Below are 25,654 nucleotides of genomic sequence, written 5' to 3' on the forward strand. Positions count from 1 at the left end.
CTAGCAAGCGTGAAACCAGATAGTGATGGGTCTTGTGCCTCTGTGTGGATGAGCCCGGCATCTCTCCGAGCTGATCTGGTGCCTCCTCAGAGTGGGGAGTGTGTGCACAGCAAGGATCTGCAGGGAAGTAGGACTCTACAGCTGCCTGTCAGAGCTCAGAGGCAGTGTTCTGAGCAGACAAGGCTAAGAAAGGGAAGAAAGTAAGTTCTTGCTAACAGATACCAAAGAGTCAGAGAAACCCTATTGTTAGGGCCTGTGGAACCCTCAAACATGGAGAGGAAGCTATGGAAGCTAAGGGTATCTGAGCCTGGATACTGGGCTTTCGAGCAGGTAAGAAACTACTTACTACCTCCTGAGACAGGTATAGAAGTTTACTCACAGCTCTGGTGTCTCCCATTGCCTTCCCTGACTCTGTTCTCCCAAAACTATTAAAAAACTAAAACACTCAACAGAGCTCTCCTTGCAGGGTAGTTATGGGTGTTGGTGACACTAGTTTCTGGCTTTCAGTGAGCTCTAAGAACAGGCATGGTAGGCTCCAGGAGAAGCTCATAGGATGCATATTTCCCCACAGGGAGTAGTCAGCTCTGAAGAAGCTGTTCAGGAATGAGTGGTGACAGGAAGAGAGCAATGGAAGCGTCACGTCAGTGGCTAACCCAAGGGCATCATCACCTCCTCTCAACTCAATCGGTATGAGTGTCACGTCACAGAAAACTAACAATTCACGGACACATGACTCTAGTGTTTGAGTCCCCAGAGAGCTATTTTTGAAGTGCTATGCTTGTCTTTCACTTTCCCAAAGAATATTCTAGAAAAAAAAAAAAAAACCAAAAACCAAAAAAAACAGAGTTATCATGGATAAAAAGCTTTATTATGCCAATGCTGAGAGAACTTTTTTATTTTGTTTTGTTTTTTGAGACAGGGTTTCTCTGTATAGCCCTAGCTGTCCTGGAACTCCTTCTGTAGTCCAGGCTGGCCTCAAACTCAAAAATCCACCTGCCTCTGGCTGAGAGAACTTTTCGAAAAGCCTTAGTTCAGTATCACTGATCTAGAAGGAACCTCTTCAACAGTTACTTACACCAGTTCTTCCCTTTCAAAACTGAGAGGCAAGGACCACTGTGGCAGAGCGAGCGGGCAGGGACTGAGCAGGAGAGCACCCAGGCTCTTCTACATCACATCATGCCATGTGCCTTTACTCCCAACAGGACCACCCACTAGCAGTGTGTCAGGACGCTTTCTTCTGGAGTGTGATGGGCAAGGGCTCACTCTGATTTTGAGGTAGTCACTAGAAGTAAACTCCTGGCTGCTTACCTCTAGAGAGACAATAAGACCTGAAGGATGGGATGCAGCTTAAAAATAATTTTCTACCACTCTGTCTTAAGCTCACTGACACAAACCACCTTGCTCTGGGCCTCTATCTATACCATGCCATCTTGGTCCCTTGCTTGTCAATCACCTCACTTGGTGAGCACACTGCCTCTCCCAGCCTCTCTGCTGCCCACCCACAGCAGAGCCAGGGGAAGGTGCTGGGGAGGCTTCTCTTGCACCACACGTGCTCTGTCTAACTCCTCCCATCATTGGCCACTGCGAAGGGCACAGTCCACCTCCAAAGTCTTTTTGCTAAGAGGAAAACAGGCCTGGCACTTGGCATTTCCTCAGGCTCCAGGCTGTGTAAGAGCATCCTCTCCTTGCCCTTGCCAAGAGTTATAGACAAAGTGAGTGCACACACAGGGTCTTTTGAGAAGTGAGACCTCGATAGAGAGTCGGACTGCTCTTCTTTTCTCCTCAGATGAAGAGAACGATTTGTGTACAGTGTAGAAAGCACTGAGAGAGCAAGTCAGCCCTCAACACTTCCTGTGGAGGAGGGCTAGCTACTTCAGCCACCCAGATGCTGCCCACCACAGACAGGTGCCCCACCCAGCAGCTCTGCGACCACACACAGCAGCCAAATTGGGCTTTGGCAGCTCTCCATCCTGATAATTATACCCTGGGGAGCAAACCTGCTCCCTCTTCCAGAGGAGGCCTGGACAGAGTGCATGGAGAGCAAGAAGAGTGCTGTGCTCAAGCAGCAGCACAGGGATGTCAGATGACTGCATGACATTTTAACCCACTAACAGCCTCATCGATATATGATGGCATTTGTTCTAACCCTCAATCTCTTGGGGAGAACCAACAGGATAGTGACTGAGTCATTCTTGTTACTGTTACAAAGGCTTATCCAACAACGACTGGGTGAAAAGAGACCAGGTAGCTCAATGTTTAGAAATCCCCAAGGCAAAACGAAACAAATTCAGACAATACCAGGTCTACAGGCATTTTTGGAATCACTGGTAAAATCTGAGTATGACTTTGCTGGCACAGTCTATCAATGCTTACAAGTGCAACAGTGGTGGTATCTAGGTAGTTACAGCATATCTGCAGCAAATAAATGAAGATCTCTCTATATACTAAATCCATGTGCGCAGATAGAACTTACAAACAAAGCTAAGTCTCAAGGCCCCTGGTGCTATGGACCTTACCCAGATAAACCTCAGCATATATAGCTGGATTCTGAACTTGAACCAAGCTCCTTGTGCGTTTTAATCTATTTCTAGAAGGGGAGGGGTTTCTGCCTTGGACTTTGTGTAATAAAATCCCACCCCCAAAGCTGGGGGCAGGGAGGGCTTTATGACAATGAGATCAAACCCAACTCCTTAAGTGGGTTTGAACCCTCGTAAGAGATCCCAGAGAGCTCATCTGTCACACACACCATGTGACCCCATGGAGGATGCAGCAAGATGGTTATGAATACTGGACCCTCACTAGATACTCAACCTTCAATTTCTCAGCCTTGAGAATTATGAGGAATAAGTTTCTGTTGTTTATAAGCTTTTTGGTACACCCACTTGAATGGTTTAAGAGTTCCTTTGGGAGAGAAGAGGCAGTACACCCTGGCAGAGCTGTGGAGAACCACTGCCCACCTACGTGTTGGGAAGACTGAGTGGCTCTGAGGGCCAGGCAGACAAAAGTTCCCTATTCTTGCCTCAGCGTAGAAAAGGAACCTCAGAGACAGGGAATGTGATTTCATAAAGGAAGGAGATGTGCCACAGAGATGAGGTTGCTGGCAAAGGGTCAATGCTTGTAAAGGGTAATGAACATTAATTCCCAGGGACTATGAAGGAAACTGTTGGGCATGTAGAAAGAAACAAGGTCAACGGCATGTCTGTAAACCAACAACTCCGGGGATGCAACAGGACAGGAAATGGAGGTCTTTCCCTGACCTTTCTCAAGACACTATACACCGAGGCTCAGGGGAAGACTGGACAAGTGTAGGTAGGATGGAAACAGAGCTGTGTCAGCTGATAACACACGGGTTAAGAACGGCCTTTCCGAGAGGAAGAGGTAAGGTAGGGAGGATGACCTTTCACCATGACAGGTTTGAGGGATGGACCAGTCCTGTCCTGAAGCAGTGGTGGCAGCACATACAAATGGGTAAAGGCAGTTGTCCATGGAGCTGTTGCTGGCTGAGTGACAAAAGCCTTGGCAACTCCTTTCTGCCAAGAAGAGTGACTATTGTGTCTGCAGCTGAAGTAAGAAATCACAGCGGTGACCCCACCTGGGAAGCTGATGCAGGGAACGCTGTAGCTGGCTGAGAGCGGAGGAGTCAGGAAAGCTTGCATTTATGGGAAAGCTGGGGAAGAGCAGCCGTCTCCACAGGAATTTCTAGAAGCTCCTCTCTGGGATGCACCGAGATAAGATGTCCATGATATGCAGTGGGCCCACTGGCCAATGTTTTTTAAGGGAAATGTCACTGCCGCCCCCTAGAGGTTAGAACTCTTCTATTCTAAACTTGCATCCATCTGTAAACTATAATTAACTTAGCCTCGTTAGACTCCAAGTATTCTGCGGATGTCTTTGAAGCTGGTTCCAGTCTTATGATTCTATAATAGGCACAGGGCAATGCTTAGAGTCAGCTGTTTTTCATTGCTAGTGCAGAAGCACTAGGAAGAAATGTCTTACTTAAACGGTCATTAAAAACTTAGGTAAGACATGAAAGTTTCCCTGATGGCATCTATTAAACTGGAAACAGCAGACTGCTGTCCAGAGCTAAGGGTTTAGCCTGTGTGACTGTACAAATGGTTTAACACACTGTTTAGGAGGTGAAGATGGAAACATAACCTCAGGAGACACACAGCTGCTCGACAAGGGCTGTGGCACTTACTGTGGTTTACTGTGCGCTGGCCTCTTGTCCTCTGGGAAAATGCCATCCAGCTACCCACTGTTCAGCAGGGCTCTCTCCCAAGTGTGCAAGGCATGGCACAATCAAGATGATCCCCGTGCTCCCACACCCAAGGCCCTCTTCCTACCCTCAGTCCTGGCTCCTTGGGGACAGCAGGAACCCTCTCTTCTCCACCTAGAGAGCTGATGTCTAATTTTCCAGGTTCTTTGCAGCGTGGTCTCCTCTGCTTGGGTTTGTCTGAAAAACTCTAGGTTAATAGAGAAAAATGTTACACAGCATTCTGCCATAGTCTGATACCACAAGAGCTCTTCAGTTGGTTTTATTCATTTTTTCCTAATGGTACTTTACACAGAACTCTACTATCAACCTCACTTAACCTCTCTCCTTGAGGTATCAGAACTCCTACAGCAGGCTGGAAGACAAGCTGTGTAGGCCCCATGCCCTTGGTTGGGGCCTTGAGCTGACTTACCAGTTTCCCAGGGCACCCAGCTAGCTGGTTCTGTGGGTCTTGTGTGAGTGTGCAGCTGTGATCTGTGCTCCTGTACGCTCTCTATCTATGTGTCTTATGAGTGAGCACAGAGCAAGTAAGAAAGGAAGAACCAAGACTGAACGCCAGTGCTCAGGCGCTGTCCCAGGCCCCTCACTGGGAGAACAGAGCGAAGGCATCAGGTGACTGAATGAGAATCCCAGCAGAGTGACTGTAAGCACAGAGCTCCTACAGAAGTACCAAAAAGTAGCCAGCAAGAATTTTCATCAAGTCGTAAAACTTATACAACCTAAAGATTTCTTTGTGGACTTATGATGCTATGTGGTCATTTCTGGGGAGATATTGGGGAAGGGGTGAACTTAAGTCTGTTCTTTTAACTTTTGCATGTCTAGTTTTTGGTATGCTCTTGCAATTTTGATTATTGGAGAATTTAGTCAGAATTTAAATGTTAAAAACAAAAAAATATTCCTTAATATGATGCTCTCAGTCAATATAAATTTCTTCCAAATAGCTTCTACCTTCTAGTTTCTCTCAACTGTCCCAAGTTAGCAGTGAGCTAACAGTGGTCTAGGGTAGCAACAGCCAATACTTACTGTCCCAAAGCCAGGAACATCCAAAGAGTAGTCAGCCTGCTGCCTCAGCCAGTCAAGTAGGCTCTTGCTGGGAACAGCTTTCTCAGCCTGGCTGCTGGCTGCTGCTGTTGGCTCAGGAGCTGAGGAAGTAGCTCCTGGCACTTCAGGGTGTGTGGTGCTCAGGGTAGTCTGCCCTGCATCTTCATGGACTTCCTGGATTAAGACAAAATGAGTAATAATGATGGCAGGACGAAGTGAGTTCCTGAAACACACATCTCTACATTGCTCATACCAGTCACAGGTCTATGGGAGAACATGGGGTATCTGACTTTTCCAGCTGCTCCCACCCCATCTTCACCACTGGGTGCTTGGATTTCAACCATACCACTGACTCCTCACTGCTCTTATACATTCTAGGTGCTCACCTTGGACCTCCCTGTCTACTCAGCAGGCCTGACCTCACCCTAATTTCCATTCCTTTATCACCACCTCTCACTGTCCTAGGCACCTCCTCCTCTGACCTAGGCACCTCCTCCTCTGACCTAGGCATTTCCTCCTCCTCTGACCTAGGCACCTCCTCCTCTGTCCTAGGCACCTCCTCCTCTGACCTAGGCACCTCCTCCTCTGTCCTAGGCACCTCCTCCTCTGACCTAGGCACCTCCTCCTCTGACCTAGGCACCTCCTCCTCTGACCTAGGCACCTCCTCCTCTGTCCTAGGCACCTCCTCCTCTGTCCTAGGTACCTCCTCCTCTGTCCTAGGCATTTCCTCCTCCTCTGACCTAGGCACCTCCTCCTCTGTCCTAGGCACCTCCTACTCTGACCTAGGCACCTCCTCCTCTGTCCTAGGCACCTCCTCCTCTGTCCTAGGCACCTCCTACTCTGTCCTAGGCACCTCCTCCTCTGTCCTAGGTACCTCCTCCTCTGTCCTAGGCATTTCCTCCTCCTCTGTCCTAGGCATTTCCTCCTCCTCTGTCCTAGGCATTTCCTCTTCCTCTGACCTAGGCACCTCCTCCTCTGTCCTAGGCACCTCCTCCTCTGTCCTAGGCATTTCCTCCTCTGTCCTAGGCACCTCCTCCTCTGTCCTAAAATTCTGTTCAGATTTTTCACATCCCAGAAAATTCCATGCTAGGGTTTACTCACCTGTTCCTCCTCTTTGGCTTGACTGTGTCTCACTCAGCTCAGAATCACTAACCAAACAATCCTACAATAGTGCTAACAGTGCTTGCATCAACAAATTTAAAAATTATCCAGAGAAGAAAAAAATTATTTTTTACCTACTAGTCAGTCTGCTGGAACACTATGAGCACTAGAAGAAAATCACTGCTTGGTATTTATTTCTACAGGAGCCTTTAACAGTAAAGAGAGCTCACTGTCAGCACTTAGGTAGCTGGGGAGGTGGTTCAGTAAGTACAGAGCTCAGCCTGAACACACAAAGACCAGAGCACTGCTTGGTATTTATTTCTACAGGAGCCTTTAACAGTAAAGAGAGCTCACTGTCAGCACTTAGGTAGCTGGGGAGGTGGTTCAGTAAGTACAGAGCTCAGCCTGAACACACAAAGACCAGAGCACTGCTTGGTATTTATTTCTACAGGAGCCTTTAACAGTAAAGAGAGCTCACTGTCAGCACTTAGGTAGCTGGGGAGGTGGTTCAGTAAGTACAGAGCTCAGCCTGAACACACGAAGACCAGAGTATAGTTTCAAGAAACCATGCTTTTTTAAAAAGGGGGAAAAGTCAGACGGGACAGGGAAGCTGGCTCAGCGGTTAAGAGCACTGGGTATTTTTCTAGGACCTACGTGATGGCCCATAATTATCTGTAACTTCAGTTCCAGGGGATCTGATACCTTCTTCTGGACTCTGTGGGCCAGGCATACAAGAATTAGTACATCTAAACTCCCTCACCAAAACCCAACCCTAGGTGGCAGCACATGTGTGTAACGCTGGAGCTGGGAAGGTAGAACTGATGGTCTCTAAGCTCACTGCCCAGCCACCCTGACCTAACTGCCCAGCTTCCAGGCCAGTGAGAGATCCACCTCAACAAACCAAAAGGTGGATGCTACCTGAAGAATGATATCACACACGCACATGCATACACACTTCTACCCCAGATCAATGAAATCAAAACTGGTAGATTTGAGGGTCCCATTGATCCAAAGGGTCCCATTGATTTGTAGGGTGGAAGTTCAAGTGACCCTACAAATTTGAGACTAGCCTGAGCAATACTGAGATACCCTTACTCACCTTAAAAAAAAAAAGGTTAGGATGTAAATAAAATGTCACTATTAAAATGAAAACATAAGACTAAACAAACAGTAAAATTAGTCTATAGAATTAGACAGGGGGGAAAATGCCTCTTCCACCTCTCAAGTTATATACAAAACCTGAGAGGAAGACTCAGACAACACAAGACATCAGGCACTAAACAAAGTCTAAAGAAGATTTTTCTCAACCTCCTCCATGCTTCATAAGGACCTTCATTGAGTTTAGAATGCTCTGTTTCTGTGCAATCTGCAGGGATCCTCACAGCAGATGTCTTAGATGTTTTAGGATCAGAATAAAGCTTGTTGGTGTGCCACACATCAGTGCCAGATCAAAGCCAAGATCAACCTTCCACCTTCCAGGTCTCAACTCCTGGAGAGCCTCACCATGCCTGAGTAATGTTGCTTGCCACCTGGCCTTGCTTATTCAACTGCCAGGGGCTCTTTTTTGAAGCACTGGAGGATTTGGGTTGCTTCTATTTGAAATAAGACCCTTTGGTTTATTTCTCCAGGCTGTATGCATTAAGGGTCACCAATGGGTTACTATCATCTATTCTAGAAAAGATGAGGACATTTCATGATGACAGAAAACACGAACAACTTAAAACAGGTGTAAAAGATCCATAAATGAAATACGTGATGTCTGAGAAATTAATTTCTCAATGTAGAATGTTTTTTTTTTTTTTTTTTTACCTCATATACTCACCAAGATTCCAGCCTGAAGTGTTTGCTCCTTCAGGAAGATGAGGTCCATCCCTCCCTCAATATGTTTTCGCCTTCCTCTCCGCCTTCTCATGGCAGCATCATCCCTCCTGAGGCTTCCGTTGACAATCTGCCCAGTCACTGGGTGGATTAGACCAGCTTGCAGAATTCCAGACAAGTCCATACCGAGAGCTCCTTGAAGTGAACTGATAGCACCAATCTTAGGGGTGCTGGCACTCACTGGGAAAGGAGATGTGGCTCCTGGAGACCCCTCTGAGGAGCAGGAGAGGTCTATAGCTGACTCCCCATGCCAGCCATTGAGGACAATGGGCGGACGCCCATGGGTGGCAGAGTATTCTTCTAGGCTCCGAGCTTTGGCATCCCTTTCCACCTCAAACTCATAGGGACGTCTGTGCTTTTGTTCATCTTTTGTGAATACTGGGGCTAAGAAGCTCTCCTGTGAACACACATGGCAAGAAATTTGAATGTAACCTCTGTGGCCAAACACCAGCTCCTTCTCTAAGCCTCATTTCCTCAGGCCTTGTATTATTTCCTGCTATCTTCTCTGTGACCACAAGGGTCCTCAAATACTAGTGCTGAACCCCACTTATTAAATCTAGAGTCTACTTTGGTGAATCTACACTTTTAACAGGCTTCCAGACTATACACCAGAACAAGTAAATCAGAGCCAGTAGTTTTTCAAGGTCTCTGGCTGAGTCTAAAGTGCAGTCAAATCAGATTCAGTGTGCTAATAACTCCTAAATAACTCACCTTCCTTCCATATAAACACCCCTTTCTGCCCCAATTTCATAATTGGTATCTGTCCTCCAAAGGCTTAAAGACACTTATTCTCTCCCCAAGTCACAGCTGCCAAGTGTATTGCTTTCTCTGCAGCACCCTTACCTGGCATGTCTCTCTTCTTTGTTTCCCCTGACAACCTACAGGCTCTAGTTTAGGAATAAAACCCTGTTTTTACTTCTTTGTACCAAAACTTTGTTTTAATATTTTTTCCTCCTTGAGACAGGATTTCTTTTTGTGTAGCCCTGGCTGTCCTGGAACTCAACTCTTTAGACTAGGCTGGCTTCCAACTCATAGAAATCTGTCCGCTTCTGCCTCCTGAGCACTGGGATTAAAGGTGTACACCAAACTACTCAACCCCACTGGTTTAAGGTCCAGAGTTCTAACTAACACTACCTGATTGAAAAACTAAACCAAACCCCCAAATACTTGTTGAATAAATGACTGCATGGAAACACGGGATGTTGCTGTTCTGTGGCAGCCCATTCCAGCCATAACCTTACCTTCTGGATCTGGGCTGCCAGTGCTGCACCATTGCTGAAGCCGTGCTCTGTTGCTTCTGGCTCTGAGAGGCTGCTTCGAGAACCTGCACTGCTGGATAACACTGGTGTGGGCAGTGCACCTGAGGGCTCATACTGGTGGCTGCAGGGCCACTTCCCCTTTAACACCACATGGCAAATATTATCTAGGCGGTTAATTATCACACGATCCTGGAGAAAAGAATAGCAGCACTGAGAAAAAAACTGTCAAGTTACCAAAGTCTGCAAAGTCCCTGAGAGCAGGAGTTAAATTTTTCACAAGGAGCTGACCAGAAAGGAGTGTTCAGACACACTCACTATACAACCTATAAATGTCACAGTCTGAGCAGTAAAGAATGGATCTTCAGTGTTATGACTAGGGGCAACTTGCCATTTCCCTCTGATTGTTTAATTAATCTGGTGAGTATTATCCTTCTTCCCCACTTAGTGTATCACCTTCAATGTTCAGGCATATATACAGCTAAGTTTGTCCAGCAGTATTTTTATAAGGTTTAATGCAAAGGAATCAAAGCTGGGAATGGCCTGAGTGGAGGATGCAAGCTCTGAGAGATACCTTTGGCCATTCTGAGAAGGAATAGAGGGTTTTCTCCTGCAGTAGCTGAGCAATGGTGGGAGCCCGCACTTCCTGTGCCTCTTCCCCAAGGTCTCCTGCAATGCCTGATGCCGAACTCTTACTCTCTTCCTCAGAGTATTTGCCTGGGTAGTCTGCAAAGATAGGTTAAAAAACAAACAAACAAACAAACAAACAACTAGATAGTTGGGAAATGCTAGTGATAGTTGGGAAATGCTAGTGACGTAAGGGTTCTGGACATGTGAACCTGTCTGTCTCTTCTGTCTTTAATTAGTCCACTCAGTCTATTAGTCCTGTCTCCTATTTCCAGGAGAATTAAATTAGTTAAACCAGAGGGAAATTCTGCTTAGGGCCACTGAAACATGTTGACATCTAAGACTACCTAAACATTTCTTGCTAGCTTAGTGGACAAGACAATAGTAAACACTATTTTGACAGTTAAAAAGAGGAACGAAGTGTGATAAACCAATAGGATGAGATTAAGAAAGGATGACATCATGAACCTCCCAACAAAGAGCCATGATTCATGTAAAAAGTGAAGCAAATGAGCCTGGAGCTTTACCTTAAGGCCAAAGATTTTGTTTATTTATTTATATATTTCTCTCTCTCTCTCTCTCTCTTTATTGAGACAAGGTCTCACTCAAGCCTGGCTGGCTTGGAACTCATTGTGTAGACCAGGTTGGCTTTAAATTGGAGATCTACCTGTTTCTGTCCCCCAAGTGGTGGGCTTAAAAGCGTGTGCCATCATGCTAGGCAAGGTTAAAGTTAATTTTTAAGTGTGGTATGGAATCTCAAAGACCTTCTAATAAGTAATGACAGAGAATATGTAGAGGGCAGTAAAATGTTCAAGGTGGAAACTCAGACTTCTTTTCTTCAGAAACTGACAAGGAATGTGTGTTACTTCCCACTGTGAAATGAGTCTCCTAGGGAGCCACCGAAGCTCCTCCCTATGAGCAGCCTTGCTAGGACTGGTGGATTTAGGAATAATCAAGACAGTAGCTAAGGGTCTGAGCTCTCAGTGTTCGCCCTCCCTCATAGGGAAGATAGAAAACCACTAACTTTAAAGAACAGCTCGATTGTGGCAGTGCTGTTCAGGGAGCAAACAACCATAGCTAGGTGGCTCACACAAATAATCCCAATATTGTAGAAGCTGAGGCAGGAAGATTGGACTTTGAGGCTAGCTGTTTCTATAGACTGAGAGCCTGGGTCACCCCTCAAACCCCAGGCTAAAAACATCCAAAGAAAAGAAAACATGATGTACTGACAAGGAATGAAGGGAAGGCTTATCCTAAATAGGTTAATAAGTGAGGGACGGCTGTGCAGGAGAGAAAGCAATTGGGGAAGGGCAGGGCATGCCAAGGAACCAAGACATCCAGGAGTATGGAGAAACGTAAAGCCAGGGGTAGGGATCACCCGGGTTATCCTGAGTCTTGTAAATCAAGACATAAAACTGGATTTTGCTCTGGAGTCAATGGGAGCAACAGTGAGAGTTCTGATGCAGGGGGACAACCCTTAAGGAACACTAGTAAGCTACTGCTCTCTCAAGACTTCAGGATTTCTCATTTCCTGAGTGGCTAACGTGCCTGCACTAACTTGCCCTTCCATACCTCTGTGGGCAGTGCTCTGTAGTGTGTGCATTGGTGCCAGCATTTATCCTCATCACAGAGCTGCCAGGCCTCCCAGCCCCTACCAGAGACAGGGAGAGTGTTCTCCTCTCACATTTACCATATGCTTATTTGTCTGCATTTTTAGTACCTCATCTTTTTGGTGATTTGTTTATTCACAAAAGGGCCCAAAAGTGATCTGAGTCTTATAGTTTGATACACTGCATGATCTTTGTTGGCTCAGGTTAAAAGGAATCCAGGCGCATGGTCACAGATAGATCCTCATGGCCTGGCCACACATCCACCAAGTCATTTTCAGTTCAGTTTTCAAGTCCTTACCGTAGCTACTATGTACATTTTAACTTGGGTTCAGTGCCATTAGTTACTAATCACAGTGATAAAAACTAAAGGTGGAAGTTTTAAAAAACTGGCAACATGGGTTGGGGAGATAGGTCAGGAGGCAGACCACTGTGCAGTTACTATGCAAACAGGTGGCCTGTACATGAATCCCCAGAAACCACAGAAAGGCTGGGCATGGTGGCCTAACATCTGTGCTGGGAAAGCTGGAGAGACAGTGACTCCAGGACTCACTGCCTAGCCAGTCTAACTGAAAAGTGAGCATTAGATTCAGTGCAAGACCCTGTCTCGAATAACAGAGTAATCAACATTTGGCCTTCAAATAGGAATGCATATTTGTGTGAGTACACACATATACATACATAAAACACAAAAATTAAAAAAGAAAAAGAAGCTACACAACCCAAGACTGTTAAGCTTTTCTCTCCCTCGCTTAAAAAAAGGCCATTCCTGTCTCACCCCTGGAGTACCCCCTCTCAGGATCAGGTAATGGCAAGAATAAACCTCACACACCCTCCTGGACCTAAGGAAAGGAGTAAAAACCACTGCTGCTCACTGGCCTGCATCCCGTGTCACTGTATGTATGTTCCCACAAAGCACAGAAGATTTCAGAGTCACCCAGATTTTTTTGAGGGAGGGTCTCACTGTACTGGCTGGTTTTAAACTCAAGAGATCCACCTACTACAGTCTCCTGAATGCTGAGATTAAAGGTATAGGCCATCACACAAGGCTTGAAACTCCTTTTAACCTGAATCCCCAGTTAAGATTTCCCTATTTAAAAAGATCAAATTTATGTTTTCAGTTGTTTGTAACTATTATTTCTATTTGTGTTCAGTTCTAAGAGAAACCTAACAAATGCCCTGACATAAAGCACAGGGTTTTGACGATGACACGAACATCTGCTTTCTATGCTCACCTCAACAAGGCCAACTTGACTTGTATTTTTGGAGTTCCTGCAAATTAATGGCACCTGTATTAGTTGCAGGTCTCATGTCCCAAAGTTACTCTACTTCAGCTAGCTCAGTTCATCTAGTGCAGGAACAAAGCATTTTCCTGTGCCAGTTTGCATCCTCTGCACACAAGCACACAGTCCTTCTAGGTAATATGGATGCTGCAGTGCAGGCACTGACTGTCCACGGTCAGCCCAGTTCTCTGGGGTGACTCAGCTCAACCACTCTGCTGAATTTTCAGATCAAGACCTTGTACCTCTTGGGTTTACCCACATGGTGAGGGTGGGTAGGCCCGTTTTAGGAGTTAAAACTATCGATTGTAGCTCCGACAGCACCCCTCTTCCCATCACATGCGTACATAGTTATGCATACTGTACCTTGACTGAGGCAGGTTCCATCTTTCTCATAATCATCTTTATTCTCAAAATCCATGTCTTCTGGTTTGGGCTCACTTCCCTCAGGAGCATACATGGAGAAACTCTTTCCCCCCTCTGAACTTTCTTTCCATGGTTCTTTTAAAAGCTCATGCTTCAGTTTAAATGGCTCTGTTGGAATAACAGCAGTCTCACCTTCCACTGTGGAATTATTGGCTTTGCTTCTGTACAGGTCTGGCTGATAAGCCTTGGGTTTCTCTACTTCAGAGTCCTCGCTCCCCAGGCCATGTGCCCACCTTTCGATGTGTTTACAGTGGCACTGATTGGCTGGGGGAGGAAAGACCCTCTGTGGTCCAGCAGTCTTGCTCACCACCTCCAGCCTTCCTTTCTTGGCTTCATCTTGGTGGAAGCTGAGGTTCTTCCCCCTTGGGATGTTTACAGTGGGCTTGGGGAAATCCAAGACCTCTGGCTTTTCTGTGGCGCTTGCTACTATGGCTAAGGTTTCGTCCTCATTTTCTTCCTCTTCCTCATCACTCTGATTTAAAATCAACTTACTTTCTAAACTCTTGTTTTCTAATAAGTCAATTAATTGCTGATCTGAGGAGAAGTTTCTTTTGGGGTCATAGACACTAAGACTACATAGATCTACAAACCCACTTTCATGTCCTGTATCTAAGGTAGGGGACACTAAGCATTTGGCCTCTCGGTGGCCTATGGTTTCAGGTCTCCGTCCTGTCTCACTGCAGCAGGGCTCCCCTTCTTTTGAGATAGATACCAGCAAATGTTTTCCATTTTTAATATTCATTTTAGCTACTCCTGCTTCTAAGCTGCTCATGAGAGAGGAAGCTGAAGTAATTTCTGCCTCAATACCAGGAGGCTGGCAGCTCTCATTTCTGCTGGCTGAGATGGTGATAGTATTTTTCCTGGACTGTGTGTTGGTAGTTGGGGCCTCCTGAAAAGAATGCGGCTCTTGGCTGAGTCCTGTCTTACCATATATCATGTTCTCCAAAGACTCAGGCAGCAAGTTTTCATCATGGTCAAGAGAAATGACCTCCTGAACTTTGGAAACAAAGTTTTCACACGTTATGTCAGGTAAGCCGCCCTCAGGCAGGCAGAGATGATCATCCCTGCTTTCCATTCTCATCAGATTCTCTGGCTCACTTTCAAGAGACTCTGAAGTCCTACTCACTGGGGTGTAAGTAAGAGACTCATATAGTTTAGAATTGCTCTGGTAAAGGCAACAGAGACTTCCAGGTGCCTGGGTGTCAGTTCTTTTGTGTTGGGCATAGTTTCTATAGGCATCTAGGAAGGATAGCTGGGGGTCATTCATGATGTAATAGTCAGTGCGGTTGAGCCCATGTTTGGCGGTGCCAATGAGCAGGTCTCGATCATGTTTCCCACACTCCCACCAGACTGGGAGGTAGAGGCTGGGCCTGCAAAGCTGGAGGCGCTCATGTAGTTGAGGACACATGAGCACCTGCTCACGGACTTTCCTCAGCAGTTCAATACGGTATAGAGTCTTTGCTGCCCGCTCCTCAGTGATGGGTTCAACATAGATGCTGGCATCAGGGGGACCTGGAGAGAAAGACACACAGAGCTTTACACAAGGCCATTGTAAAATAGAAACAAGCCATGGTTCCCACTTAAACCAATGCTGTGTGCCCTGACTAAACACCTGACATGTTCTCTAGCTTCCAAAAAATCCTGATACAATCATTCCTGCCTTAAGGACAATAGAACAGGTCCAGAAAAGCCACTCTCCTTAAGGCAGTAAAGGAAGAGTCAAATCAAGTCTCATCAATATGACTCCAGGGTTCAAATTAGCTCCTTGACTTGAATAAACAAACCTTAAAACCAAGCCATATTTGGGGGCAAGAGGTTCAATGCTTGTTTCTGTTTTCCTAAAATGTGGCAATATGGCCCAGAACAGTTTAACCAAACATAAGGCTGAAGGGAGACCAGGGGGAAGATGTGTTAAATTCCAACCAGGCAGAAACATCAGAAGGGTTGCCTACTGGATCAGGAGGTGTTTAAATGATAGCCCTTATTTTATCTAAGCTAATACAGAGAAAATATTTAGTTCCTTCTTTGTTTCTAAATTTATGTGTATGAACATTTTGAATGTATGTAAGTATGTGTATAACTTGGTGCACACTTGGTGCCATCAGAGGTCTGAAGGGGGTGTCAGATCTCCTGGAACAAGAGTTACAGATGGTTGTGAGCAACCATGAAGGTATTAGGAACTAAACTCAGGTCCTCTGCAAGAGCAACAAGTGCCTTTAATTGTTGAACCATTTTTCTAGCTCCTAGATCTTGATTTTAAAAAGCAAAACCAAACAAACAAGGAAATAAACAAAACCCCCTCTACTCTGGAAAGCATAGTTAGCATCAATCTTGTAATACTGCCGTGAGGCTTTAGCTCGATTTTAACATCACAGAGCTGTACCTTTTGGGAATTTATAGATCTGAATTACAAGCTCATACCTCCAACAACCTACCAGTATTTATTAGAATTCTTCAGACAGAGGCATTTTTATAGCTCAGCTATAGTACTTCTGTAATTTAAACTTAACGTGTTCTCTTCCCACCTCCCTGCTGACATAGTGACAAGAGTCTTCTTACCATCATCTTTCCATGCGGGGAGACGACACACATTCCGACACATGGCTACAAAGCTATAAAAATAGTGCTCCAGGCTCTCATCTGACTTCTTGTCCAAACGAGAAATGATGCGGAACTGTGTCCAGTCAAAGGCTTTCTTTTCTTGGTCATACACAACACCAAAGGAAGACACTGTCCTATAGAAGTCAGCTTGCTCTCTTCTAGTCCACCTGAGAGTTAATTAGAGGAAAGGTGAGCTGTTTTGTACTTTTAGAAACAGGATCTTGTTGTGACCCTGGGATCCAAGCTGGCCTTGAGTTCAAGATCTGCCTGCATCCTCTTCCTGAGTGCTGGGATTACACATCTGTATCACTAAGCTTGGCACTGGCTTGTGTATTTTATTGTTAAGTCAAACAGAAAGGAGAGGCTTACATCTGCTTCCAAAGAGGGGACGACTTTCAAATCTTCAGCTCCCTCTTCTTGTACTGATTTCTCCTTTTCAAAGTCAAGTATGTAGACTGTGCTATTTCTTGGTCATCGATTTTAGGAATTATCTAGCTAATCTTTCACTTGTTGGATATAAAAGCTAAAATAATACCACCTGCATTTTGCCTTTCCCTCATGACGATGCTGAACGCAGACTCTGGGGGTCTTTCTGTCCCGTCTCGTTCAACCTCTCCTACTGAGAAGGCAAGTGCTCCGACTCCCATGTTCTCCTAGTTTTTCCCTCCTACTCTGTGGGTGGTGGCCTATGTCCATCACCTTCTCTGGGACACAAAGGTCCTCAACAGGATTAAGACAGTACTTAGAGAACAGGTAAGCTCCCGTCACCTCAGTCTTTATGAGGGTTCTTGGGTATGCGCTCCACCCCAGCTAGGCACAGAGGTTGGAATGAGGAATCAGGGGAAGAATAAGAAAAAGGAAGGGGCTCTGTAGCTGTGCCAGATGCACTTCTAAATGTTGTACTGTCAAGAGGGAGTACAGAGAAAAAAAATAGAATTTTCTATCTTTTAATTTGCTAAATTCTGCCTCAGAAGAAAAATAATCTAAAGACTCAGAGCTGTAGCTCTTCTGTGTTCATTCCTAGCCTTACTGGCCTTTTTGGCTTAATTCTCATATGATCAAGTAACTATGAGTAACATACACTTTCTATTTGGGTTTTGATTTTTATATGTATTTATTGATCTCAAAATCTTGATAAACACGAGATTATAGTAGGACAGCTTCAACACACAATATTCCTTTTGTTGTTACAAGAATCAGGGAATTTGAAATATGGCATAACATATATCAGTATGGTGTTTTAAAGCTATGTTCTCAGAAACTGGGGTCTGACTTCAGGAATAATACAAGTTAGAAAGTCTTATATCTAGGCATTGTGCACAGAGGGTCTTAGATCTATTTGCCTCCCTATTCACCATTGGAGGCTGTGGTTAAGAAATTCTGAAGGCAGTCTGTCACCTGGGACTGCTCAGAATTTCTTAACTCATGTACCTCCAGCTACTAGCCTTTCCCTTGTCCCCTTTACCCAGTGACCACTTATCTAAAATGCTTTCTTGCCCCGACTGTTACCTTTTTTGGGCTTCCTTGTTGATGAGGTCCATTTCTGAAGTTCTCCTGAACACTTCCTCCTGAACCCAGTATCCTTGGTTACCTGGGCCTAAGATTTCAGGTCTGCATAGCTCCTTGCGGTTGCAGCGCTGGTAAATAGTGACCAGACGCCTGAGTCGAGCAGTGAGGGCAGAGGAAACTGGCCAGGGTGATTTGTCTGGGTCGGAGCCATCCTGGGCTTCAAACATCAGTGAGGACATTAGTATTTACACAGGCAAATGCAACAAGAGGGTCTTTCCTTGTTTGTTTAAACACAAAGAAACAGGCTTAGTGGTTTACAACAGCTGCTTTAACATCAGTCAGGAGCCAGGCTAGTGGGAAAGGCAACAATTTTGCTTTAAAAACAGCTTTGCATTGTGGTCAGTGCTGTTCTTGCTCAAATGCACACCTCTTTCTGGAGGGCAGAGTCACTCTACAGAAAGGAAAGAGCAAAATTCTGTTGCCTTCTTCACAGTCATGGCTTCTATGCAGCTGACCCTTCCAACTACCAAAGCTCCAGTCAAGATTAAACTGAGATACAAAACACCCCACACCAGTGAGATTACAGTCCCTTCTTTACTGGTCAGATTATGTCCTGAAGACAGCGCTTGTGTAACTTTTGCATCTGATATTAGCTGGAGGAACTCAGAGACATGTGTCACTCTAGGGAAGCTTAATACAGGTCAACTTACTTTTAAATCTCCTTAAAGATAGCATTGATTTATATAAACTTCACAGTAACTACAAACTGGGACCTTACTTTTCTTTGCCTGCAGGACACAGTCTCACCTGCCTGGCTGTCATCCTTCTTTTCACCAAAAATGCCATCACTTCCATCACTGGGACTCGCCTAGGGATAAATGAAGCCATTGCATCAGCGAAACTGCAGCCCAGAAGAAACCACTGAGAAAGGCCCTGCTGCAAAGACTATGCATGCACAGAAAAGCCTCTGGACATCGTAAGACCCAGACAGGCCTCACAACCAAAGCTCACTTAGGCAGTTCCTCTCACACGCCCTCCCCCAGAGCTTCTTCCCACAGAGAATCAGGTTAAGGGATGGGAAACTCAATTACTATTTATAAGCACCATTTCTGTTTTAGCTGTGAATTTAAATATCTGCTTTGCCACCACTACTTGCAATTTAATACTGTCATCTCACAAAGAGCATTTCTGTTTTTCACTGTGAAAAAGTCAGGGTATCGCTCATTATGGAAACGGACACTATTTTTTATAAAGCATGACTGCTCCAGACATGGGTCCCAATGGTGTAACTTAAAATTAACATCTGAAGCTCCAAACCAACCTGGAGTAAGAGCAGAAGCACAGAGTTTGTGACGTCAGTGCACTAATGAAATCGGCTGAACAGACGGCTTCATTAGCTTTGTCCTGTCTCAAAGTAAAACTTTACAAATGCTCTTTACAAAGGATGATTTGGGACTGGGAAAGGAGATGCCCAAGTTAAGAATGTTCTACTTGCCAGAAGATATGAAACAGGAAGACTCTGAGAGTGAGTGAAGTGTCTAGGAGAGTCACTGCTGGTGTTTATTGAAAGCACTTGTTGGCTCCTGGACAGGAGACAGGTGCTCTGACACAGTGAAGGTGGATAGACACACAGAGCTTCCAATAGTTAAAACTTAAAACATTCTTTTAGGCCCTGAAGCCATGTATGGACCCAGGAGAGAAAACCCTAGAGAAAGTGCAGAGAAAGAAGTCCATTTTCTGAATATGGATTTCTCCTGTGTAGAATGGGGGTGACAAAACCCTTCACACGGCCCCTCTACTTATTCCAACTATCTCACAGGTCCAGACAACTGCCCCAGGAGGCTGAGTCACTCAGGGTCTCAGGCTATAACATGGGCCTCGAATACAGGTAGTCTGATTTGAGGACCAAGTTATCTAAGAAAGGGAACCAAGAGAGTTCCAGAAAAAAATTGGCTTTGGAGGTGAAAAGACACTTAGGACTGGGGAGCACTAGCTAAGCTGCCTTCTACTGCCCAGAACTGTTTCCTACTATTTAACAGAGCAGAAAATGAGGATGATCTATGATGCCATTTTGAAATGGCATCAAAAAGTGCCTCCGCATCCTACTCTTTAGGCAGGTGAACAAAACTAAAAAGTCCTACTACATCTTGTCTGTCTGTCTTCCAGCCAACAAGAGCCTTTAGATGTGGCTAGAACCTCTGTGAGGTACTTTGAATGCTGACATTTTTAAGGATAGATACTGGCAGGGGAAAATACTCTACAGCATACAAAGCTTGGGTGGCAGAGTGTACCAGCCTATCAAGCAGAGGGAAACATTCCCTCTGAAGGCATAATGGCAGCTGACAAGGGCTTGTCCACAGCTACAGGCTCCCAGTGTGGTGTGAGGTCAGCACACAGTTTTCTCCTCCAGTCTATCCAGCAGTTTCTGCTGGTGCATTTAGTAAACGTGAATAATCCTTGAGTAAACACTCACATAGGAAAGTTCTTGGTATGAATAAGTGCTTTTTCCTGTATCCCATCTTTTGTAAAGCATTTATCATCAACAGAATGACAGAACATGGCCAAGTAACCAGATGAATGTGAGTTTGATGCACAGGAAGCCAATAGTTGTGGGTACACAGAAGGTCTTACAGCTGAGCTCACAGTTTAACATGGAACACCATTTTCTACTTACAAGGGAAAGACATGTTCATCTAAGAAATGAGTTGACTTCAGGTAAGGGGTCCAGAGTGCTGATGACAAAGGGACAGACAGAACACAATTTCTCCATCCTGAGAACAAAGCCTCTGTTCTTTGGCTTTGGGCAAAATGGCTCCTTCTCTCTAAGGTGCTTTTCTTCTTTTTGAAAATGGAGAAAGTAATACTCAGCTTATTACAGGGTGGCTGTGGAGTATAATGAGCAATCTATGTGCTGGCACAAAGCCAATGCATTAATAGCTGGTAGCTGGGAGGAGGGAATATTAACAGACACTTAGCATTTCTCCTTTGCCTGGAGTATATGTCCTTATGTAGAGGATTACCAACAGTAGTAACAGCACCACTGGGGTCTACTGAGTCTAGGGAAGAAACTGCTGCACAGGCTGCAGTCAATACTGCGGAAGAATTTTTAAAAACGTATTGTTAGCAACCAGTGTTAGACAGCCGGAGAAAGTGTGGAGCAGGGAAGTCGCTTAAGCTAATCATCAATGGTGATGAAACTCAGGTTCAGAAGTGACCTCTGAGGGGCTTGTGAGTGCAGTGTAGCTCTGCGGGTGAGTGAACACACTGTGCTCCCTCCAAGGTAATGCCGGCAGCGGAAGGTGGCACAGCTATGTACATGGTATTTCCCTACTGAGGAGTGAGGTACATTTATTTCCTTACTTAAAACTAGAAGGCCTAGTCTCCTCTGTGCATGGCTGCTCCCCCTGCCCCCCATTTTGTCTTGGTTGAGGTGGCAGTGGCAGTGCAGACTTGGGAGGGATCTCTGGATTCAGGGGATTTCTCCTATGCCCTTACCAAACCCCAGTGTCAACACAGCAGTTGGCCAGATAATGAGTAAAGTGCTAGGCTCCAGGACTAACAGTGGAAACATCAGAAGAGTTAGTCCTGGGGACTCTGTCTGGTGAGTGAAAGACAAGCAGTGGCTATGCACGCAGTACCAAAGGCAACATAGAACATCAACCAGGGACTGCTGGGACGGGTCTAAGAGGTGATTCTCGAGCTAGACACTGAAAAAAAGTAAAGGAGTCTGCAGAACACAAGGATCTCTGTATACAGGTAACAAAAGGTCTGAAGTCAGAATCAAAAAGACCCTGCTGATGTTTTCATTTTGCAAGAAAATCAAGGTTCCTACTTTTGCATAAACTTTGTGTACAAAGTAGATATAAAACCAAATGTCATAAAGCTCAGGTGTCTTATTACAGAGCCTGCAGGAGCAGATAGGGGACAGTTTAGTTTGCTTAGGATTTATGTAGCTGACTGAGACTGTGCTCTAATTCCGGACAAAGGGGAAAGAATGATGCCTGTTTGTAAGTACGATAAAATTTACATACAATTAATACTGAGTTTAGGGTATCTTTCTTTGTTTTTGTTTGTTTTTTGAGAACCCTAGACAGGGTTTCTCTGTGTAGCCCTGGCTGTCCTGGAACTCACTCTGTAGACCAGGCTGGCCTCGAACTCAGAAATCCGCCTACCTCTGCCTCCCAAGTGCTGGGATTAAAGGAGTGCGTGCGCCACCACTGCCCGATGAATTTAGAGGATCTTAACCCACAAGAAATGGGTTCTTGTTCAGTTCCAGACTAAAGGTTCCTTACAGCAGGATTTGACCATTTACGTCATAAAATGTCCTTCCAAGTCTTTTCTCCTCCTTCTCCCTGATCGTCCATTGGCCACAATGTCACCCTATCACTGCTTTCCTATTTCAGAAAGCACCCAAGCCCCAGTCTCGCCACTGCAGCCAGAGCTGCAGACAGCAGAGACAGCACTTGCCACACAGTACTGTGCTAACAAAAGACAGCACTTGCCACACAGTACTGTGCTAACAAAAGCTGCTTCATTACTTCTTGTTTTGTTAACAGAGGTGTTACCTTCCCAACGTGCATAGCATGTGATAAACACTGTTAATGATTCTGGGTTTGAGACCATTCCAAGCACAGATATTCTTAAAACTGTGTGTGGTTCATACAACAACCCAGCTTCTGAACTTTGAACCTTGTAGCTGGCAACTGTTTTCTGATCAAAAGTATCACAGATGAGAATGGGATTGTGTGTGTGTGTGTGTGTGTGTGTGTGGTAGCTAATCATACTCTAATGAGTGCCCACCTGGAGTACATGCTCAGCACCGAGCAGTAATAACACCACTTTCCCACATGGGACATAAACTTTTCAAGAACTTATTTTCCTGTGTTGCAAAGGCTTGAGACACAGTGAACTGAAGGGAATCAGAAAACAAAAAGCTCAGAGAGAATGTATGCAAATACTAAAGAACAGAACAGAACTGAATGTAACTGTGTGATCAGGAGAGTGGAGACTCTGGCTCTAAGTAGAATCATCAAAGGGCAGTGCTGTGCAAACTTCCGATCCATGAAACATTCTGAGTCAGAACCCATGGCATTTGCCAGACACATCTGCTCAAAGACAACATCTGCTCAAACGGCCTTTGGCTCCTGGGCATGCACACACACCTGGTAAGCATTTAAGACCGTCCCTATCAGAAAACAGGAGAGAGGAGGAAGAAAAACCCTGAAAACCACTTTTATCTAACAGGAAAAATAGCATATGACAAAATTCAACAGCTATTTATGATAAAAACTCAGGAACTAGAATTATGGAAATGCCTTTTATTTCTGATAAAGTGACCTAACAAAAATAATCTACTATTATTATTATTATTATTATTATTATTATTATTATTATTTTGGTTTTTTTCCGAGACAGGGTTTCTCTGTATAGTCCTGGCTGTCCTGGAACTCACTTTGTAGACCAGGCTGGCCTCGACTCAGAAATCTGCCTGCCTCTGCCTCCAAAGTGTTGGGATCAAAGGCGTGCGCCACCACTGCCTGGCTAGTATTATTTTTATAATAAGAATTAAGGGGCTGGAGAGATGGCTCAGTGGTTAAGAATACTGACTGTTCTTCCAGAGGTTCTGAGTTCAATTCCCAGCACCCACATGGTGGCTCACAACCATCTGTAATGGGATCTGATGGCCTTTCCTGGTGTGTCTGAAGCCAGCTACAGTGTACTCATATATATAAAATAAACAAATAATTATTTAAAAAAATAAAAATGCATTAAAGAGACTTACTTATTTTATGTTTCTGAATATTTTGCTTCCATGTATGTATATGAACCACATGAGTGCCTGGTGAACTGGAGTGAACTGGAGTTATGGATGGTTATGAGCCACCATGTGGATGCTGGGATTTGAACCCACATCTTCTATGAGATCAAGTGCTCTTAAACGAGGAGCCACCTCTTCAACCCCTAATCAATATTACTCTAACGATAAGTGTTTTACTCCTAATACCTACAACAAGGATATTTATCCCACCAATATTACCCAATAAAGTGCTAAAAGTTTCAGCCAGTACCAGAATCCAAGAAAAGGAAAGAAGTTTTAAAATTTAGACCAGATGGGAATTTTAACTTTGTATTTGCAGATGACGACAAGACAAAGAAATCCATAAAAAGTGGCCTAAAATGGGTAAGCAAGCCCAAAACAGCTGAGGGTGCAGGGCAGGCAGAAAACACACACAGGATTTCTCTCCCTGTGGTAAGGAACATGGGAATGGGAGTGAGATCACAACAGCACTTACAATCACTCCCAAGAAGAAACAATGAAACGAAGTAACAAACAGTAGAGCTCACACACTGATGAAAGAAACAGAAAGTGAAATAAAAAAAATGATGACAGGCAGCGGCATACAATTTTAATTAATGTAACTTCTACTAAAATTTCAGCCAGTCTCTGAAAATATAGAAACTTTTTTTTTAATGAATTAAATATTTATTTACTGAGTGTGTCCATGTGGAAGTCAGAGGACAACCTGCAGGAGTCAGTTCTCTCTTTCTCTTAGGTGGTCCCAGGGAATAAACTTAGGCTGGGTAGCAAGTACCCTGACTTGCTGAGCCATGTTACCTGTCTAGATAATTTTACATAGAAATTTTACATGACAATTTTACAAAGTTACATAGAGAGGCACAGAATAAGTAAAGGTCAAATAATTTTAAAAAAGAATAGAGTGGGAAGGGATCAGTTGACTTTAAGACTTTAAGACAAGGATGCAACAATTTAGACTATGTACTACTGACAGAACTCAGCAATGGAGCCTCACAGACAGGCCAACCGGGTTTTCTCAAAGTTACGAAAGTAATTTGATAGGATAGAAGGTTAAGAGTATTTATGGACCAACAGGATAGGAACAGGTTAAATTACCTTGATCTAATTTTTGTTATTTAAATTAGAACTAACCTAAACTGGATCATAAAACTATAAAATGTGGGGGAGGGGAGGGTGGAAGAGGCTCTAGGTTGTCAGGTAAAACAGCTGAGACCTGGCACCATAAACCCAACCCACAAAAGCAAAAGTGAGAAACTTATTTCTTCAAATTAAAAACTCTTGCCACATTAAAGACAACATGGAAAGGATAAAAAGGCAAAACTACAAGGTTAGAGAAAATATCTGCAAACCACCTGTCTGATAAAAAGAAGAGTATCTGGCCAGGCAATAGCTGTGCACACCTTTAATCTCAGCACTCAGGAGACAGAGGCAGGTTCTCTGACTTCAATACCACCCTGTCTCAAAAACAAAATCAAAAACAAACAAACAACAACAAAACCCCAGGACTAGCATCTGGAATCTATCACAGCGTCTAGGACAGCACAAGGAAAGCAGAGCATGAGTGAGGGGCACGAGAACTTGTCCTGCGTGGAGCACAGAAAACAGCGACACCATAAATGCAGGAGGTACAGGAAGGAAGCACACCACTTATTTACTGCCAGTGGGCAGAAAAAGTGAACGGCACAGCTACTCCAAAACGAAGTGGCAGTTTCTTAAACAAACATGTACATTATATAAACAGTGTCATATCCATGTTACAGAATAACAATCAGCAGCCACCTCTGCCCCCAACCTAAAACAAAAACAAAAAGGGAACCAACTACAGTTGGAACAGACAACCGCCTGGATAGATTTTAAGATTATGACAAATGAAAACAAATCTGTCAAAGGTTCATACTGCATGATTGCATTCTTAAAATGACAGTTATGAAAATGGAGAAAAGATCAATGATGTGGTGGGAGGGGCAAACAAATGGTTATGAGATAGAGATGAGACCAGTGCAGTCATTCAAATGTTCTGACCTTGACTCTGTCAGTGTCACCATCTTGAATACTAAATGGTTTTACCTGATCTTACTCTGGAGGATACTTGGTACAGGTACTGTGTTTTACAACTCTATCTTAAACTGCAGCTATCTGAAAAATTTTTTTAGACTACAAATGCAGTCAAGTTTGTATGCTTGAAGTTTCTGTACTAAAGGGTGATACAAAGACAGTGCAGCAATGCAACCCCACCC

General features: G+C 44.5%; 1 protein-coding gene across 12 annotated transcripts in view; it reads right to left on the reverse strand.

Annotated features, from left to right (window-relative positions):
- The window catches only part of Chd6 (chromodomain helicase DNA binding protein 6), a 162,109-nt gene that overhangs the window by 4,762 nt on the left and 131,693 nt on the right, over positions 1-25,654 (reverse strand). For 6 of the 12 annotated variants that reach the window (NM_173368.3, XM_011239776.3, XM_017319258.2 and 3 more), the window contains 9 exons: positions 18,407-18,467; positions 17,600-17,816; positions 16,049-16,257; positions 13,430-15,001; positions 10,124-10,275; positions 9,535-9,741; positions 8,238-8,690; positions 5,297-5,488; positions 4,344-4,463 (listed from right to left, as the gene is read on the reverse strand). In NM_173368.3, the coding sequence (NP_775544.2) occupies positions 4,344-4,463; positions 5,297-5,488; positions 8,238-8,690; positions 9,535-9,741; positions 10,124-10,275; positions 13,430-15,001; positions 16,049-16,257; positions 17,600-17,816; positions 18,407-18,467 (3,183 nt within the window). Of the gene's footprint in view, positions 1-4,343; positions 4,464-5,296; positions 5,489-8,237; positions 8,691-9,534; positions 9,742-10,123; positions 10,276-13,018; positions 13,056-13,429; positions 15,002-16,048; positions 16,258-17,599; positions 17,817-18,406; positions 18,468-25,654 lie in introns of those variants that run through there. The other 6 variants (NR_126509.1, XM_030252081.1, XR_001783180.2 and 3 more) reach the window with 5 other exon arrangements.

Source organism: Mus musculus, chromosome 2 (assembly GCF_000001635.26).
Source record: "Mus musculus strain C57BL/6J chromosome 2, GRCm38.p6 C57BL/6J".
Taxonomy (NCBI): Eukaryota; Metazoa; Chordata; class Mammalia; order Rodentia; family Muridae; genus Mus; species Mus musculus.